We start from the raw sequence: 21,048 nt of genomic DNA, 5'->3' as shown, positions 1-21,048 counted from the left end.
ATAGAAGCAGTGAAAAGTTTTTATCGAGGATGTAAGTCATGTGTACGTGTAGGAAGAGAGGAAAGTGATTGGTTCTCAGTGAATGTAGGTTTGCGGCAGGGGTGTGTGATGTCTCCATGGTTGTTTAATTTGTTTATGGATGGGGTTGTTAGGGAGGTGAATGCAAGAGTTTTGGAAAGAGGGGCAAGTATGCAGTCTGTTGTGGATGAGAGAGCTTGGGAAGTGAGTCAGTTGTTGTTCGCTGATGATACAGCGCTGGTGGCTGATTCATGTGAGAAACTGCAGAAGCTGGTGACTGAGTTTGGTAAAGTGTGTGAAAGAAGAAAGTTAAGAGTAAATGTGAATAAGAGCAAGGTTATTAGGTACAGTAGGGTTGAGGGTCAAGTCAATTGGGAGGTAAGTTTGAATGGAGAAAAACTGGAGGAAGTAAAGTGTTTTAGATATCTGGGAGTGGATCTGGCAGCGGATGGAACCATGGAAGCGGAAGTGAATCATAGGGTGGGGGAGGGTGTGAAAGTTCTGGGATCCTTGAAGAATGTGTGGAAGTCGAGAACATTATCTCGGAAAGCAAAAATGGATATGTTTGAAGGAATAGTGGTTCCAACAATGTTGTATGGTTGCGAGGCGTGGGCTATGGATAGAGTTGTGCGCAGGAGGGTGGATGTGCTGGAAATGAGATGTTTGAGGACAATGTGTGGTGTGAGGTGGTTTGATCGAGTAAGTAATGTAAGGGTAAGAGAGATGTGTGGAAATAAAAAAAAGAGCGTGGTTGAGAGAGCAGAAGAGGGTGTTTTGAAATGGTTTGGTCACATGGAAAGAATGAGTGAGGAAAGATTGACCAAGAGGATATATGTGTCGGAAGTGGAGGGAACGAGAAGTGGGAGACCAAATTGGAGGTGGAAAGATGGAGTGAAAAAGATTTTGTGTGATCGGGGCCTGAACATACAGGAGGGTGAAAGGAGGGCAAGGAATAGAGTGAATTGGATCGATGTTTTATACCGGGGTTGACGTGCTGTCAGTGGATTGAATCAGGGCATGTGTAAACCATGGAAAGTTGTGTGGGGCCTGGATGTGGAAAGGGAGCTGTGGTTATCGGGCATTATATGCGTGGCAGCTAGAGACTGAGTGTGAACGAATGGGGCCTTTGTTGTCTTTTCCTAGTGCTATCTCGCACACATGAGGGGGGAGGGGGAAGGTATTCCATGTGTCGCGAAGTGGCGATGGGAGTGAATGGGGGCAGACAGTGTGAATTGTGTGCATGGGTATATATGTATGTGTCTGTGTATGTACTCATATGTGTACATTGAGATGTATAAGTATGTATATTTGCGTGTGTGGACGTGTGTGTGTATACATTGTGTATTGGGGTAGGTTGGGCCATTTCTTTCGTCTGTTTCCTTGCGCTACCTCGCAGACGCGGGAGACAGCGACAAAGCAAAATAAAAAAAGATAATAATATACATATATATATATATATATATATATATATATATATATATATATATATATATTATTATTTTTATTATACTTTGTCGCTGTCTCCCGCGTGTGCGAGGTAGCGCAAGGAAACAGACGAAAGAAATGGCCCAACCCCCCCCCATACACATGTATATACATACGTCCACACACGCAAATAAACATACCTACACAACTTTCCATGATTTACCCCAGACGCTTCACATGCCTTGATTCAATCCACTGACAGCACGTCAACCCCGGTATACCACATCGCTCCAATTCACTCTATTCCTTGCCCTCCTTTCACCCTCCTGCATGTTCAGGCCCCGATCACACAAAATCTTTTTCACTCCATATTTCCACCTCCAATTTGGTCTCCCTCTTCTCGTTCCCTCCACCTCCGACACATATATCATCTTGGTCAATCTTTCCTCACTCATTCTCTCCATGTGCCCAAACCACTTCAAAACACCCTCTTCTGCTCTCTCAACCACGCTCTTTTTATTTCCACACATCTCTCTTACCCTTACGTTACTCACTCGATCAAACCACCTCACACCACACATTGTCCTCAAACATCTCATTTCCAGCACATCCATCCTCCTGCGCACAACTCTATCCATAGCCCACGCCTCGCAACCATACAACATTGTTGGAACCACTATTCCTTCAAACATACCCAATTTTGCTTTCCGAGATAATGTTCTCGACTTCCACACATTCTTCAAGGCCCCCAGAATTTTCGCCCCCTCCCCCACCCTATGATCCACTTCCGCTTCCATGGTTCCATCCGCTGCCAGATCCACTCCCAGATATCTAAAACACTTCACTTCCTCCAGTTTTTCTCCATTCAAACTCACCTCCCACTTGACTTGACCCTCAACCCTACTGTACCTAATAACCTTGCTCTTATTCACATTTACTCTTAACTTTCTTCTTCCACACACTTTACCAAACTCAGTCACCAGCTTCTGCAGTTTCTCACATGAATCAGCCACCAGCGCTGTATCATCAGCGAACAACAACTGACTCACTTCCCAAGCTCTCTCATCCCGAACAGACTTCATACTTGCCCCTCTTTCCAAAACTCTTGCATTTACCTCCCTAACAACCCCATCCATAAACAAATTAAACAACCATGGAGACATCACACACCCCTGCCGCAAACCTACATTCACTGAGAACCAATCACTTTCCTCTCTTCCTACACGTACACATGCCTTACATCCTCGATAAAAACTTTTCACTGCTTCTAACAACTTTCCTCCCACACCATATATTCTTAATACCTTCCACAGAGCATCTCTATCAACTCTATCATATGCCTTCTCCAGATCCATAAATGCTACATACAAATCCATTTGCTTTTCTAAGTATTTCTCACATACATTCTTCAAAGCAAACACCTGATCCACACATCCTCTACCACTTCTGAAACCACACTGCTCTTCCCCAATCTGATGCTCTGTACATGCCTTCACCCTCTCAATCAATACCCTCCCATATAATTTACCAGGAATACTCAACAAACTTATACCTCTGTAATTTGAGCACTCACTCTTATCCCCTTTGCCTTTGTACAATGGCACTATGCACGCATTCCGCCAATCCTCAGGCACCTCACCATGAGTCATACATACATTAAATAACCTTACCAACCAGTCAACAATACAGTCACCCCCTTTTTTAATAAATTCCACTGCAATACCATCCAAACATGCTGCCTTGCCGGCTTTCATCTTCCGCAAAGCTTTCACTACCTCTTCTCTGTTTACCAAATCATTTTCCCTAACCCTCTCACTTTGCACACCACCTCGACCAAAACACCCTATATCTGCCACTCTATCATCAAACACATTCAACAAACCTTCAAAATACTCACTCCATCTCCTTCTCACATCACCACTACTTGTTATCACCTCCCCATTTGCGCCCTTCACTGAAGTTCCCATTTGTTCCCTTGTCTTACGCACTTTATTTACCTCCTTCCAGAACATCTTTTTACTCTCCTTAAAATTTAATGATACTCTCTCACCCCAACTCTCATTTGCCCTTTTTTTCACCTCTTGCACCTTTCTCTTGACCTCCTGTCTCTTTCTTTTATACATCTCCCACTCAATTGCATTTTTTCCCTGCAAAAATCGGATTATACTACCGGGTACGGAGAGGACAGGAAGCCACCATCATTATCCTTCGGAAACACAAATGGAGAGGACACGAAATGAAAAACCTGCTGCCTATTGACAGATTACAGCTATCAGATTACACCGCACAACCCAGCCTGATATATATATATATATATATATATATATATATATATATATATATATATATATATATATATGTATATATATATATATTGTTAATATATGTATATATGATGTTAATATATATACATATATTATATATATATATATTATATATATATGTATATATGATGTTAATCATAAATATTTTGAAATAAATAGAACTGTAGGAGTTTGGCGGTCATCATCTTGAAATTGGAAATTTTAGCGCTCGAGATTGGTATAAAGTATTTCTTCAATAGTGAAGCGCTGGGCATTTATAGGATTGATGAAGAACAAATAATTATCGAGTGAATGGAAAGCTTAGGGTTATACACAGTAGAATGTATGTTTAAAGTCCCGGAAGCAACAAGTGTTAAGATTAGATAGGTAATTTCATACACATACAAGTATAAGAAGAGTCGTGAACGCACTTAAAGACCTTAGTAGTTTGTGAAGGTGTAACACACAATTCATTTCAGTGATACCAAAGTAATAAGTTGTGAAGTTCCTGAATGCAGCTCCATAGCAAGAATAACATGTATATGAGCGTTGCATCTTTCTTGATGCATGCTTGGATATGTGAGCTAAAATGTCCCCTATTAAGAACTGTAATCGGATTGTGACCACAAATATAATGCAGATTCCTTTTATTATGGGAAAGTAAAGTTACAACATTCTTATACATTGTTACATTTTCATAACAACTGTAGAATGATTCACCTCAAATTATAAGCATCTAATCATGAAAGGACATAACCAGTTAAATATGTAATTCAATAATTCACTGATGGCAGAGAATCAAAAGTCTGACATTACTATATTATCCAGAAGAGGAAACTTAAGCATGGTGATCTGGATCATGAACGATCGTGACGACTGTGTGCTTGATGTTTGTAACTCCATCAATGACGCGTTCATCAGGAATGCGACGCTCCAGAGGATAACCCAAAGGCCGGTTGTCTGGGTAATCTTCACCATGAACGCCACACTGAGCATGGGTGCCACCGTGCTCGAGGTCCCCATTGTGACCTTCTGTATCCTTGGCTCCGTCAGTCACGGCCACGTAGAGGTTGAATTCCATACCCTGAGGCTTGCTCTTAGGTAGCAACATTCTGTCGGGGATGCCACAGGACCGTTCATACGCACTCAGGTCGAGGTCGTGGCCGCCGGTTACAGCATCATCAGCTTGTTGCTTCAGTGACTGGAAACTTGGCATATCAGGAACGGTGACTGATGAGTCCTTAGAACTGCGGGTGATTGTATGAGTTCCACTTGGCACTGTAGGGGATAAAGAAATGTTAAGTGATATATGAAGGGTATATCATACGTATATTCTATCTTATTCTATTGATGTTCGTGAATCAGCAACTCATAAAACTTTTGCACATATTCCCACCCCAACCCGTTTCTCATATATGACTGTAGTACCTTTAAATTGTTTGACATTTATGAAATTATTATTGAAACTAAACCAAATACCGAAGTAGGTAATGGTACTTACGCTTCTCCCAAAACTTGTCCAGTTCAAGGCAAAGCCAGCGTGCTTCATCTATACTCAAGGTTATGCCATTATTATCCTTGATGGGGCACAAGAAAATGCGGATGGTACCCAGATGACCATCATCGTGGTTGTTGGTGACGGTAATCTTATAATTAAATTCTTCATGGTTAAGCCGATGAACTCTGGCATCGATTTCCACATCCTCTATGTTTTCACCGGAATCCACAGCATTAATAAGACTGTACTGGAAGTCATCGAAGAAAGTAGTAAGATGTCCGTCAATAGCAATACTGTCTATGGACACACCGTCGAACTCGAGGTCATCATGGGTGTAGGGAGGGAAAGAGTCCGTGTGTTCCTTAAAGATGTTGTCCATGTATTTATGCAGACGGAAGAAACTTGGGTCTCGTGTGGCAGTCTCAAAATGTTCCATAACACCGGGAGGCAAGTTGAACTTGCCATGAGGATCTCCCTGTCGACCAAGCATTACGTGAGCAGTGTTGTGTAGTGAACCATAATAACGCGCGTTAGAACTGTACATCGAGGATTCGATAATGTCTCCCAGATATTCAATACCCTTAGGGTTCCTGATGTCGATCGTGTGTCCATCGGTGGCTGTAATGTAACCATGAGCAATTGCGTCACGAATGCGGCTCTCTGTGATTTCCATGTCGTGCGCACGAGCTACGCCGTCCACGTCTTCGAAGTGTATGTTGTCTGGACGCACAGGAAACTCACCACCATACTTATAACTGGTAAGTGGAGCAAACCCTTCGTGGATGATGTCATCCCAGTGTAGCTCGTCAACGGGATCCAGCCAGTTGGAGAGACGCTCAGAGTCAAAGCGGGCAGTAAGTTGGTGGTGGACCCAGAAGAAGAGCTCACCCTTGCGATCCAAATGATAGCCATAGGAGTCTTGCCACCAGAAGGGGAAGTCCATATGCCAAGTAACGTGGTGGATGTTCATGCCAATATCCTCTCCGAAGTAGGCCACTCGTTGTTCTTTGTTCTTTCTTGTTCCAGTAAAACTCACATTAAATGTACCTGCTTTTTGGGTCATCTTGGCAGAGTAAGCCTTGTCGATGACTTCACTGTTTGTAAACATGTGAGGGGTGATTTCGTAGAGTGGAGGCAAAACAATTCCGTCACCCAGTTTAGAGTGGATGACACCCACATAGAGTGCATACACAAACTCTCCCTCATTCATTTGCTCACGAAAGTAGGCGGCGTTGCTTCGGAAACAGTGCCATTCCTTGCACTGATTCAAGACAGCAAAAAGCATGAGAGCTTCTTCTCGTTGGCGAGTGTTAAAAAGTGAGAACCAGTGATGCTGCTCCAAGAGTCTGTGATCGGTAAGCTCCTTCATGAGCGTCTCGGCGGCTGCACCATGGTCATTATACATGGAAGTGTCGCCCAAAGGGTTAAAGTTTTCTGCTATTTCTTTCAAATCTGGATACTTTGTGGGCTCGTAGATCTTGTCAACCAGATGGTTGATATCTTGTTGTTTATGGGCGTTATCAGATCCTGGAATGGAAGACTTGAATAATCATAATGGCTTTACATACATGACATTACGTGCAATTTTGCAGATCTATGAAAATTCATGATAAAGAATTTCTTGAAATCTTTAAAGTTGTCTCATGACAAATATAACTTCATGAACACCATTATCACGAGTGAATAACAAAATCAGATAACCAATCTCAGAATTTTCATCCATTTCCACTGTTGGTTGCAGTGTTTTTGTTCCACTATTTTGTGGGGTGAAATATTCCCTTCACATTATTGTCACTCCCCTATATGATAAGGTTCACATCATCTACTGCTATTACTTTCTTTTTAGTACATTTGATAACCTTGTATGTTATGAATTTCCTTGGTCCCCTTTCAGCAGTAAGGCATCGCTCTAGCGAATACTAACACAGTGGGTGCTCCATGCCCTGCCCTCCTCTCTGTGGCATACTTAACGTTCCAATGTCAATGAAACTATTACCTAGAAATTTTGATTGGACGTGACACAGTCATCGTCTCCATAGGAAAATATGCTGATACACCTGAGTTGAGAAAGGAATGTTCCTTATGGCAAGTTGTGGTGTGAGACAGAAACTTTAGAGCAACGCGTGTGTTAACGTCCCTCTTATTTCTATGGAGCTAATAACCATTCATTTATGGACAAGTTGAATATTCCTCCAACGATAAGTTAATTTATGACGGTTTTACGACAATGATTGAATCTAACTTTTCTGCCTACTCTGTATATCTAAAATTCCTCAGGAATGGATGTTTGTTAATCAACTTTAGTGTTCCATACACCGCTTGTCTTTCACTGCACAACAATATCTTGGTTTGTTTGCAGCACTTTATCAATAACAATGATTTTCTACTAATATGCAAAGGGGTATGCATGTGGTATACATATCTTTCTAAAACATTTTCCCCTTGTGAGCAGAACTTCTAAATCGACTGGTGATGCTAGTATTAATTCTTAATTATATGAAACTCCAAAATTATCGCCGTTTCACCTATGATCCAGCTAATGAGGAAACATTTGTGTTCTGTCTAAAACATCGTACACTACAATGGAACCAATTTTGTGTTCTTACCCGTGAAAATGGTGTATACATACCTTCCATTACACTTAGATCGGCATACAAAGAAAGTAAAAACCATTTATCAGGCTAAAGGAGTGAAAATATGTACAATACCAAGTGTGTGTGTGTGTGTGTGTGTGTGTGTATGTGTGTGTGTGTGTGTGTGTGTGTGTGTGTGTGTGCATTTGTGGGTGAAGAATTATAGAAGTTCTCCCAGCGTAAACCTTATATAAGGGAGTAATCATTTAAAGTTTCGTTTTAGACCTGTACATTGTCAGTAAAGTGCCAAGACGATTGGAAAACTATTTCCGGAATGTCCTGTGAAGAACAGCGCAAGTGAGAGTTCCCCTTAAGTAATGATACAATGCGTAACATAGCATGATGTGCTTACCGCCAGCGTCATTCTGGAAGAGTACGCCAATTTCCTCGCTGAAGCTCGGCCAAGCAGCCGCAGCCGCTACTAGCACACACAAGACCAGGACCTTCATGTTGTTGGAGGTGGTACTGAGCTCTCCCAGACCACTTATATACCGGTGTTTGTCCAGCCCCGCAGCGACCTTTGCTTCCCCTGACAATCTTAATGCTTGAGATTTGCTTGACGACACACCCAGGTCTCTATTATCGTAACATGTTATGACTGATCTTTATCTATGACAAAATACATGATTAACTCACGTGCTGGTTAGAGGTAAATGAAAGGGGTTTGACTGGGGTAAGTAAGTTTCAAAACAGAAGACGAATTTTAAAGAGATTATAGGTGTATGCTATACGTAATATGAAGTGTGTGGTTGAAGGAATATGCAACTGCTCCCTCTCCGTCCCTGTCACTGTCTCTCTCTTTCTTTGCATTTATCTATGTTTCAGTAGATTAGAGTTGTTGTCTGTCTTTTTCATACATAATTTAGTTACCTACAGTATATATATATATATATATATATATATATATATATATATATATATATATATATATATATATATATATATATATATATATTTCTTTCATACTATTCGCCACTTCCCGCATCATCGAGGTAGCGTTAAGAACAGAGGACTGGGCCTTTGAAGGAATATCCTCATCTGGCCCCCTTCTCTGTTCCTCCTTTTGGAAAATTAAAAAAAATGAGAGGGGAGGATTTCCAGCCACCCGCTCCCAATATATATATATATATATATATATATATATATATATATATATATATATATATATATATATATATATTTTCTTTTTTTATTTATATTTATTATACTTTGTCGCTGTCTCCCGCGTTTGCGAGGTAGCGCAAGGAAACAGACGAAAGAAATGGCCCAACCCCCCCCATACACATGTATATACATACGTCCACACACGCAAATATACATACCTACACAGCTTTCCATGGTTTACCCCAGACGCTTCACATGCCCCGATTCAATCCACTGACAGCACGTCAACCCCGGTATACCACACCGCTCCAATTCACTCTATTCCTTGCCCTCCTTTCACCCTCCTGCATGTTCAGGCCCCGATCACACAAAATCCTTTTCACTCCATCCTTCCACCTCCAATTTGGTCTCCCTCTTCTCCTTGTTCCCTCCACCTCCGACACATATATCTTCTTGGTCAATCTCTCCTCACTCATCCTCTCCATGTGCCCAAACCACTTCAAAACACCCTCTTCTGCTCTCTCAACCACGCTCTTTTTATTACCACACATCTCTCTTACCCTTACGTTACTCACTCGATCAAACCACCTCACACCACACATTGTCCTCAAACATCTCATTTCCAGCACATCCATCCTCCTGCGCACAACTCTATCCATAGCCCACGCCTCGCAACCATACAACATTGTTGGAACCACTATTCCTTCAAACATACCCATTTTTGCTTTCCGAGATAATGTTCTCGACTTCCACACATTCTTCAAGGCCCCCAGGATTTTCGCCCCCTCCCCCACCCTATGATCCACTTCCGCTTCCACGGTTCCATCCGCTGCCAGATCCACTCCCAGATATCTAAAACACTTCACTTCCTCCAGTTTTTCTCCATTCAAACTCACCTCCCAATTGACTTGACCCTCAACCCTAGTGTACCTAATAACCTTGCTCTTATTCACATTTACTCTTAACTTTCTTCTTCCACACACTTTTCCAAACTCAGTCACCAGCTTCTGCAGTTTCTCACATGAATCAGCCACCAGCGCTGTATCATCAGCGAACAACAACTGATATATATATATATATATATATATATATATATATATATATATATATATATATATATATATATATATATATATATATATATGCAAACTTGATTGCCGTTTCTTGCGTTAACTAGGTAGTGCCAAAAACAGGCGAAGAAAGGCCGAAGTCATTGGTGCAATGCATCGATACCGCAGTTTCCTATCCATTTCTGAGCACCACAGAACTATCCCTGGTTTCCTTCGGCTGCTTCACATGCTCTAGTTCAGTTTACAGGCAGCAGGTCAACCCCTGTAAACCACAAAGCTCCAATTCAATGTTACTCTCTGCCGCACACTGAAGCTCCAATCATTCAAAATCTTTTTCATTCATTCCTACCATCTCCAGTATTGTATTCTCTCCTCCTTCTCCTTTTCCCCTCCCTTTTGACACCTGCATCCTATTAATCAATCTCTCTTCATTTAATCTCTCCATGTGTCCAAATCATTTTAGCACACCCTATTTTGACCTCCCACCTACGCTCTCTTAATTAACACTCCTTTCTCTTATACTATATAAGATTACAACCAATCTTTCCACACATTCTTCATTCCTCTTGGATCCTTTGGCCCGTCACCCATCATGTGACTCACCTCCGCTTCCATGATTCCATTCGCTCCCATGTGTACTCCAAGGTTTTTTCTGTTCAAACTCACACCATGTCTAACTTGACCATCACCCTTGCTAAATCTAATAACGTTGCTGTAACTCACATTTGCTTTTAACTTAATTCTTTTGCACAGTCCTCCAAACTTAATCATCAACTTTTCCAGGTTCTTAATCGAATCTGCCACCAATGCTGTATCATCAGAAAACAACAACTGACTCATTCCCAGTTGACTCATTCCCTACAGAATGCATACTTGCCCTTTCCCCAAGACTTACGTTCACTTTTAACAACACATTATCCATAAACAAATTCAACAGCCATGTTGACATCACCCGTGCCTTCGATAGGCTAGCCTTCATTGAAACCATACACTCTCCTTTCTTGCTACCCGTACACAAGCCTTACTCCCTTGATTCTCACTGCTTCTAGCAGCTTTGCATGAGACATCTATGTCAACACTTTCATATGCTTTTTTGAGATCCATAAATACCATATACAAATCCATCTTTTTCTTTAAGTATTTCTCACACACAATCTTTAAATCAAATTCCTCATCTACACATCGTTTACCACTTTTGAAACCACACTGTTTCTCTTTAGTATAATGTTCTGTATATTCCTTCACCCTTTTAATCACTAATCTACCAAACAAGTTATCAGGTACACTCAAGAAACTTATTCCTCCGTACTTGGAGGAGTCAACTTTATCCCCCTTACCTTCTTACAGTGGCATTATACATGCGTTCATCAATCTTCAAGCATTTCACCACGATCCATGCTTACATTCAAAATTCTAACTAACTAACAACACAGTTACCCCTTTATGAAATAATTCATCTGCAATGTTATCAACTCCAGCCATCTTGATATTTTTCATCTTACACAAGGCTTTCACCATGTATTCTCGTTTGACTTAACTATTATTCATGACTTTCTTACCTTGCATACTTCACGTACAACCCAGACCCAAACACCCTACGTATGACACACTAGCATCATATATTTCAACAGTACTTCAAAACACTCGCTTCATCTCCGCACTTCATCACGACCTGTTACCACATACCCTTTTGCTCACTTCATTGGTGTTCCCATTTGTTCTCTTGTTTGTCTCACATTACTAACTCATTCCAAATTATCTTATTCTCCCTAAAGTTTACTAATAATCTCTCACTCCAATCCTCATTTCCACTCCTTTTTTTTTTTTTTTTAACTCCTTCACCTTCCTCATGAACTTCTACCACTTTCTCTTATACATCACCCAATCATATGCACTTCTTCCCAGTAAGTTCCACCCAATCACCTGTCTTTTCTCTTTCACTGACAATTTACTTCTTCATCCAACAACTCACTACCTTTTTGACCTGCCCACCTCCCACCTTTCGCATGCCACATTCCACATTAACCAAGGGAGGATAGAACTGAGGTAAGTCAAGCAGTTTTTCATTGAAACTTATCATAATGTCACATGTTATCAATGCTTCCCTAAATACCTTCCATTCCTCACTAAATCCCTTGCTTTATTTACTGGCACCTTTTATCATTCGATACTAAATTTCTCTTAATATTTCTTCTCACAAGTCTCTTTTACAAGCTCACTTTCTTTCACTTTTCTCTCATCACCAATAATGTTTCCTCTTTTCCGAAACCCTCTTCAAGGCTTCTCCTTCACCTGCAGAAGTTGGAGACCACATTTCAGCACCTACCCATTTCAGCACACTTATATCCAAAAGTCTCTCTTTTACACTGCTGTCAATCAATGTGTAATCTTATAGCGCCCACTAACCATCTTTCCTACTCATATGGTATGCTTGAGTTTGTCCCTTTTTCAACTCCATAAGCTATTCACAAATTCCTCCACAATATTGAATACCCGATCCCTCCTCCTAGATATACCACCAAATGCCGCATTTCTCTACTTTGCATTTTAATAATCCATCACTAATACCTTACATCTTGCATCAAAGATGCTGACACACTCATTCATGTATGGAATTATCTAATACATATGAACCAATATAATTATTCTTATTGATATATCTATTATGTTTTCTAAGACGATTCATCTGTTTCTGTCAATTACTAAGTTATTGAATGTGGAAACCTTAGCAAAGCCCATCTCTCGTACCCACCTATTTTCTTTTTCGATTGATCCTCCTAACATAACAAGTTGTCCTCTACCATATATTTCCAAGACATTTACCGTATCCTTAGAATTTTGGTGAAGCTCAACACCTTACATACAATCTAAAACACTTCCCTAACCACAAGTTCCCTCCACTCAAAGTCACATTCCAAATATCCTCTCTCTTTTCATTTACTCTCAGCTTCTTTTACAAACACCAATATCGGCAGTTTCTTACCGTAATCTCTCACCAGCGCCGTATCATCAGCAAACACCAACCAACTCACCTCACACTCGACTCCCACCCAACGCCAGTAGACTGCATATTTGTTTCTCCATCGAAGACCTTTGCATCACTATCTCATCCATAAATAGATCAAATATCCATGGTGACATCATATATCTCTTTTGCAGAGTCACTTTCATCTAGAACCGCTTGCCCTCTACTCTACCAAATCATACAAATGCCGTAATCTCTTTATAAAAACTCTGCACTTTTTCTAATAGCTTTTAAGAAAGCATCCCAAGCAACCCAATCATACGCGTTCTTCAGATCCATAAATGACACAGGCAAATCTATCTGTTTTTCTAAGTATTTCTCATACACTCTTTTTAAAGCCATTACATGATTAACAATACTCTAGCACTCTTGAACCATATTGTTATTCCCGTGTCCGATGCTTTGTGTACACCAACACTCTCTGAATCACCATTCATCCGCACAGCTAATGAGATACAATGAACAGACTTATACCTCTGTAATTCGTACACTCACCTTTGTCTTCTTTGCCGTCATACAATGTCACTATACACGTATTCCGCCTATCTTCAGGCACTCTACTGAATATGATAACAAACAATCAACAATCTAGATAACCCCTTTCTTAAGAAATTTAACTGCTATATCATCCACTCCAGCCGCTTGTCACATTTCATGTTGTCGTCGCATTACCCAACAACCTACGAGCAACGAACTCTCGACTCAGAACAGGTTTAGCGCACTAGATGGTGAAGTACAGGATGATCGTAGCATCATCCTGGTCAGGGACTCTATAGTCAAACATCAGGACCAGGAGTTCTGTGCGAAGGGTAGAAATAGGAAGAACTCGTGCTATCGAGGGGCTAGGATAGAACACGTCCTAGATAAGTTTGACGACATAGCCTCAAACAATCCTGAGGATGTGATTTTGTCGTTCAGGTGGGGACTAACAATTCAGTTAATGGAAGATCGGAAGAAATTTTAGCGAAGAGTAGGGAACTTATGAGCAACTTTAAAGAAAATCATAGGAAGCTTATGATATCGGGATTGCTGCCAAGGTATGACGTCGTTTCCTGTACCCTCAGTAGAATGCTGGTGATAAACAGAAAAATCGAGGCTCTCTGTAGTGAGGAGTTTATTGCATTTAGCATGGACTAGGACCATTTTAGTCATGATAGAAGTCTGTACACTAGGAATGGTCTTTACTTGAATGGAATAAGGAAAGTCCGCCATGGCAGTTTAATATATTATATTAGAAAATTAGGCCTTTTTTCGATAAGCTTCTCAGGAGATCCTATCACGGTCGAGCTAATGAAGGAAGTAGGAGAATGGGGGAGGGTGAGGAGGGAGCTGTGGGAAGTGGGTCGGTGCAGGTGTAATCTTAATGTGAAAGGGATCTGAGGTCCAAGGTCTACGGATGGGACCTTGGCAGTAGGGATCCTCGGGGATTAGCGGTAACTTTACACGTAGAGGAATTAATAAAGAAAGGTCAAGAAGGGTTAGATCGAGACAGCTCAGGCAGTAGAAGCAGCGGTTTCGCACAAGCACATGTCAACTCTCAGGTAAATTTTAACCAAGGCTGGTAGCTTCCAGCGCGGTAAGGGTCAGAGTAAGCGGTGAACCCAAAACAAGTGAAGAACCGTCTCTCTCCCGCTGCTACACACGCAGACATAAGCAATGATGATACAATCACGCAAACCGGCAGTAAAAACACGCATGCCAACAGTAGAAAAAAAGAGGCAAAGGCAAATTCAATTCAGTATCAACTACAAGGAAGATAAATTTAATATACACAAATGCCCGAAGCATCATTGTTTATATCCTATACAGCTACTGAAAGACGAACATCATTGCAATCTCAGAAACGTTGGTAAACTGAGAATAACACAATCTCTGAATTAGTATTACCTGGACACAAATTATTCTCGAAAGATCGCTTCTACAGGGTAGGTGGTGGAGTTTTGATCTCCGTTGATAACAGTCTAAGTGCTCTTAAGATAGGTAGACACACACACACTCACGACTCTCCTTATATTGACCTTCCCAACGAGTTAACAAGCAAAATACGTCTTGACTTTATCTACAGACATCTTAAGCAATGAGAAGATAACTATAATATGTTATACAATTAAATCAAAACTATAGTTGACAGTAAAGAGGTCATAATGGCAGTAGACTTCAACAGTCTAAATATAGATTGGAAAACAACGTTAACAGATGACCGAGAGGGAACGAGACTTAACGGAACTGGTTGAAGACGCTTTTCTAGAACAGGTAATTAGAAGACCAACTAGAGGTAAAAACATTCTTGATCTTGTCCTCACCAGTGACAAAAACTTAACCAACTCTTGCGAAGTAGGCAAGAGTTTGTGAAACAGTGATCACAGTTTATTAGATTAGAGATATATTTAGATTTCTAAATATATGACAACAAACTCTTGATCTCAGATTACAGGAGAACAAATTCTTAAAAAAAATTAGACACGAAATTCGCAGTACCAATTGGACAAAACTTCTTGACGTTCTTACAGTAGAGGGAATGTAGAATTATTCTAAAGACACACTACTCGACATTGAAAATAACATATTCCAAGAATTGCGAAGAGAACTTGCAATATTTCAAAAACATCGTGGGTGAGTAGGGCAATTTCTAAAAGCAAACATATATGACATTCAAATCAATAAGAACCAATGAAAATCGCCAGGAATGAATCAAAATCCAAAGAGAGTGTAAGAAGGTCATAAGACAGAGTAAACGCGAGTAAGAAAAAAGAATTTCCTTGAAAGTTAAGAATAATCCTAAGGATTTTTTTTTATATATAAGACAACGAAATACAGTAAAAGAAGGAATTTGATCATTACGAAACGAGCATGATACACTAACTACTGACAAAGAAATTGCTATCATACTAAATCATGATTTAACTCTGTATTCACAAGTGAAGAAACATCTCGAAAATGTTTCAAGGGGTCAGATGAAGAAGAGCTGAAGGTTAGAGAAATGAAGAGCTGTGAAATACTTTGATACCTAGACCAATTAAATCTTAACAAATGCAACGGCCCAGATAACAAAGCTCCAAGGTCATGAGACAGCTGATGTATTCCGAATCAAAAATATTCAACAACTCTTTAACGGATGGTCAGGTGCTAACTAACTGGAAACTAGTAAATGTTACTCCTATATATAAAAGGAGACAAAAAGTGTATCATGAACTACCACCTAATTAGTCTTACGTCAGTGTTAGGCACACCGATGAAAATGATAATGGGAGATAAAATTGTCACGTTTCTAAAGGATCACAATATTATATCGGACAACTAACACGGTGTCTGCAATAGAAGATCCTACCTGACAAATTTGCTGGACTTTTTTAATGTTACTATTCAGAAATAGGACGAAAAAGTACCGTCTTATGTAGTATTTTTAGATTTCAAAAAGGCTTTAGATAAAGTAGTTTACAAGAGACATTTATATAAATTGAAAGCAGACGGAATCATTGGAGAACTCTGTACATGGATCACAGACTGGCTTACCGGAAGAAAGGAGGGTGTAGTATTAAACGGCGAAGCCTCAGATTGGCTTGACGTAACGAGTGGTGTGCCACTATGAAGAAGACGAGGAAGAATTAGAGCAAGTACAAAGACGCGCGATAAAATTGATCGCATCCCCTAGAAATCTGGCATAGGAAGAGAGGCCAAAACGATTGGATCTCTTCACCCTTAAAAAACGTAAACTCCTTGGCGACTCCAGGTTTTCAAATTTCTGGAAAAGTTCGATAGCGGAAATCACGAACATCTTTTCGAAATACAAACTAAAAGTGTATTAAGGACGTGGGAAAAAGCTTCTTTTCCTGTAAGTGTGTTGAGCAATGGAATAAGCTTCTGTCAGGCGTAGTGAATGCTAAGATTATAAATACCTTCAAAAGTCGTTTAGATAAATATTTTGTATATTCAGATATACTTTGAGAAAAACGACAGAAATAAGCTGTTTAAACGACAGCAGTGACGAAGACAGTAGAAGGCTAATGTGCAGTATCGGGGAGTCGGAGATGGATCTAAAAACTGCTAAGCGGAATTACATTTTCTTAAGTTAACCTCCTGTTTTTTCAGGCAACCCAATCGTGAGCTAATCAGGCCTCCTGTTGTCCTTCTTTCTCATGTGCACACTCATATAAACAACACTCCTTTTGTTACCACATCTTTATCTTAAACTTTTATTACTTTATTCGATGAAACCACATCAAACCACATGCTTTTCTTCGAACATTATGATTTGTAACACAACCACTCTCCTTAAATCTTCTTCTATAGCCTATGCCTCTCTTGCGCAAAACGTTGTTGGGAATACATTATCTTGAAATATACGTATTTTGGTCGTCTCAGATAAGGACCTTTCATTCCAGACATTCCTCAATGTTCCCCAGAACCATCGCCCCCTCATCCAGCTTTTCACTCACCTCCGTTCCCATAGTTCCATTTACTGTCGGGTCCACTCTCAGGTATCTCAAACACTCCACTTCTTCCAAGTTTTTTCCATTTACTCTCACAACCAAATCAACGTAGTCCCTCTGCATTACATCCCAGTCAACTTATTCCTTTATTCATTTTTACTTTCTACTTCCTTTCTCACACTCCCATATTCAGACTCCAACTTCTGCAGTTTCTCACACGAATCTGTCAACAGTGTTGTGTCATCAACGAATAACAACTGACTTACATCCCTGGTCCTTTGACCCTTATCGCCTGCTTATCCACCCTTTTTCCCAAAGCCCCTGCATTTAACCCTAACCTCCTGACCCAAAAACAAATTAAACAGTCATGTGACATCACGCACCTCTACCGTAGACCCTCATTCACCTTGAGCATCTCACCCTTTTCTCTACCTAACCGCACACACGCCTTACACTTTTGATGAAAAGCTCTCCCTGCTTCTAGTAGCTGTCCTCTCATACGATATATTGGTAAGGCACTCCACAAGGCTTCCCTGCTTTCTCCAGATCCATATATGTCTCAAATCCTTCAGTCTCTCCAAGTATTTCTCACATATATTCTTTAAAGCAAACACCTTAGCCACACATTTTCTACCACTTTTGAGACCACATTAATCCTCCCCAATCTGATGATCTTTGCATGCTTTACTCCTTTCAATCACCACTCCCATATAATTTGGCAGATGAACTCAACAGTCAGACTTTTGTTTCGAACGAACGCTCGCCTTTGATCCCTAGCCTTCATATTATGGCACTAAATATGATATGAGCGATGGGATGGTATATGATCCCCAATTTGATATAAAGTGCGGTAGCAGTATTGATGCTATTAAAAGCCCCATAGTAGGATATAGGACCCGAAGACTCCCATAGTTCTAAGTTACCAAACATACTTATTTTTGGCAGAGGGAGGCGGCAATTAATCCACAATTCCATGTAAAATGTTAAAGATAGACAACGAACGCTGTTTCTAGGGCGGTGGTATATTCTAAGGTATGATCTATTTTGATATGTTGCACAGATGATTTAATTGATATATTCTAGCAATAATCTAATGTGATATGCGATAGCTGTGTAGTATTTTACCATTATAAGTCTTCCCTTATAAACATATCGCTTCAGATCCATAACTGACACTATTTGCGCCTCTTTTGTTGGATGAAAAGTTTACAAGCATTTTTCTTTGAAACATATTTAATGGAGAGTTTACAGCATGAAATCTTATACCATAATGTCATTACTTTCTTTTTATTATAATCAAATTTTACGACCTGCCTTATTGGGTAGCAGTGTGCTATAATTTAATTTGTTCTTTTTTTATGTTTAAGCACTCTTCATGTGGTAGCAGGACGATTTTTGGGTGGGGTGGGGTTTGGTAGGGTGGGGGGTAAGGGTACAAACAGGGTACGGAGAGATATCGTTGTGATAACAAAGACACCAGCGAGGTTAGATGAGTTAAATGATTCTTGTACTGGTCGTTCAGGATGATCTGGGTAAGAATCAAAGTAGATTACGGAAGATAGGTGATTATTAGTGCCGACGCTCTTGACCACGAGAAGAAAGAAAATAAAAAGCAAATGTTCTTGGGAGAAACTAAATGTATGTCAAAATTTTGTGTTCAAGAAACCGCGTATTAGTGATGGGAATGCGAAAGTGACTAATGTGGCAGTTGAGGGTATAACTGAGGAACATGGATATTCAGTAAGGTGGATGGAGAAGGCGAACAGCTTGTGGAAATGTGCTGAAAAAGACTTGTGTTTAGGAATACCTGGTTTAAAGAGGACACACACTAGTGTTCGTAAGCTTGTATCACTGGATTACATAGTATTCTTGGAAAAGAATGTCTCTTGAACTTGAACATGCTGAGAAGTGCAAATGGCGGGATGACTGATCATTACTTTGCGGTGATCAGGGGAAGAGGAAATGATAGAGGTGAGAAGCGAGTGGTGAAAGTGATCTTGTGTGAAGAAATACTTGGAGAGTGTGAGAGACGAATTGCAAAAGGAGAAAGTGTAAGAAGCTGAGGGAGTGGGTGAAGAGTGGGATATACTTAGGGAAGCACTGCTGTCATATGAGAAAGAGGTGTGTGGCATGGAGAAGGTGGGAGGTGGGCGGATAAAAAAGTGTAGTGAGTGGTGAAATGACAAAGTAAAGGTACTAGTAAAAGATATAGGATAGGTGTGTGGGTGGTTCTTATAGAAAAGGAGTGCGAGTGTCTACATGATATTACATGAGAAAGACAGACTAGCCCACGAATGATTGGTAAAATAAAAGGAATTCAACTTGATTAAGAAACGTAATTCCGCTCAGCAGTTTTTTAAGCTCCCGCTGCTGCACATTAGCCTTCTACTGTTCCCCGTTACTGCTGTCATTTATACAGTATTTTTCTGGCGTTTTTCGCAGAGTTTTCCGAAATTTAAAGAATATTTTTCTAAACGACTTCTGAAGGTATTGATATTCTTAGCATTCACTACTTCTGAGCGTAACTTATTCTAGTGCTCAACACATTTGTAGGAAAATAAGCTTTTCCTCACGTCCATACTATATCTATTAGCTTTGAGTTTTATTCCATTTCTCCTGGTAACCGTATTTCCTTGTATTTCGAAAAGATGTCTGTGGTTTACGTTATCAAACTTGTCCAGAATTTTGAACACTTGGATTCAGTCGCCGTGAATTCTACCTTTTTTTTTTTTGTAAGGAGAAGAGATCCAATCGTTTTAACCTCTCTTCGTATGCTAGATTTCTAAGGGATGGAATCAATTTTGATGGGAGTCTCTATACTTGCTTTAATTTTTTCTCGTCTTTTTATAGTTTGTATATTCAAAGTTTGGTCTTACTAGAGAATCATAAAGTTTCTTGTGTCTTGTAATCTGTGTTTCTGGCTATGAAACGTATCATATGGTTGCCTTTTTTACATGCTCTTTGACACTGGATCCTGTACTTATGTTTCTTGACAGTGACAACTCCAAGGTCATTTTCTTCACTTACTTTAGTTAGAGAGTTTGGGAATGATATGTAGTCGTAACGTATATTCTTGTCTGCAAAGTGCACAACTTTACACTTCTCTACGTTGAACTTCATTTGCCACTTGTCTGACCACTCTGCTAGTGAAGTTAAGATATCTTTGAATGAATGCGCAGTCCTGCCTGTTTACAGCTTTATTTTCTAGCTCGGTATTGCCAACAAATTTGGAGATATTTGATAAGAGAACGAGATCTAGGTCATTGATGTATATCATAAAAAGAATGCCCCTAGGATCGACCCCTGTGGCACACCACTCGTTACGTCTAGCCAGTCTGAATCTTCGTTGTTCAATACTACATGTTGCTTTCTTCCGGTAAGCAGGTCTCTGATCTATGTACAAAATTCTTTATTGATTCCATGTGTTTTGAGAATATGTAAAAGTCTCTTGAGAAGCACTTTATCGAAAGCCTTTTCGAAATCTAAACATACTACATCAGAGGGTACATTTTCTTTCCCATTCTGATGACATTAAAAGATTC

General features: G+C 40.1%; 1 protein-coding gene across 2 annotated transcripts in view; it reads right to left on the bottom strand.

Moving 5' to 3' along the window:
• Positions 1-4,378: 4,378 nt before the first annotated feature.
• LOC139756027 (hemocyanin B chain-like) overlaps positions 4,379-21,048 on the bottom strand; it is a 95,881-nt gene continuing 79,211 nt past the window's right edge. Inside the window, exons 1-3 of one of the 2 annotated variants that reach the window (XM_071674975.1) lie at positions 8,230-8,385; positions 5,248-6,771; positions 4,379-5,024 (exon numbers count right to left, since the gene is read on the bottom strand). In XM_071674975.1, coding sequence (XP_071531076.1) covers positions 4,585-5,024; positions 5,248-6,771; positions 8,230-8,326 — 2,061 coding nt within the window. In that variant the 5' untranslated portion in view covers positions 8,327-8,385 and the 3' untranslated portion in view covers positions 4,379-4,584. Of the gene's footprint in view, positions 5,025-5,247; positions 6,772-8,229; positions 8,386-21,048 lie in introns of those variants that run through there. The other variant, XM_071674973.1, reaches the window with a different exon arrangement.

This window comes from Panulirus ornatus, chromosome 20, assembly GCF_036320965.1.
Source record: "Panulirus ornatus isolate Po-2019 chromosome 20, ASM3632096v1, whole genome shotgun sequence".
Classification (NCBI taxonomy): Eukaryota; Metazoa; Arthropoda; class Malacostraca; order Decapoda; family Palinuridae; genus Panulirus; species Panulirus ornatus.
Note: the sequence above shows the minus strand (reverse complement) of the source record. Positions and strands in the feature narration are given on the sequence as shown.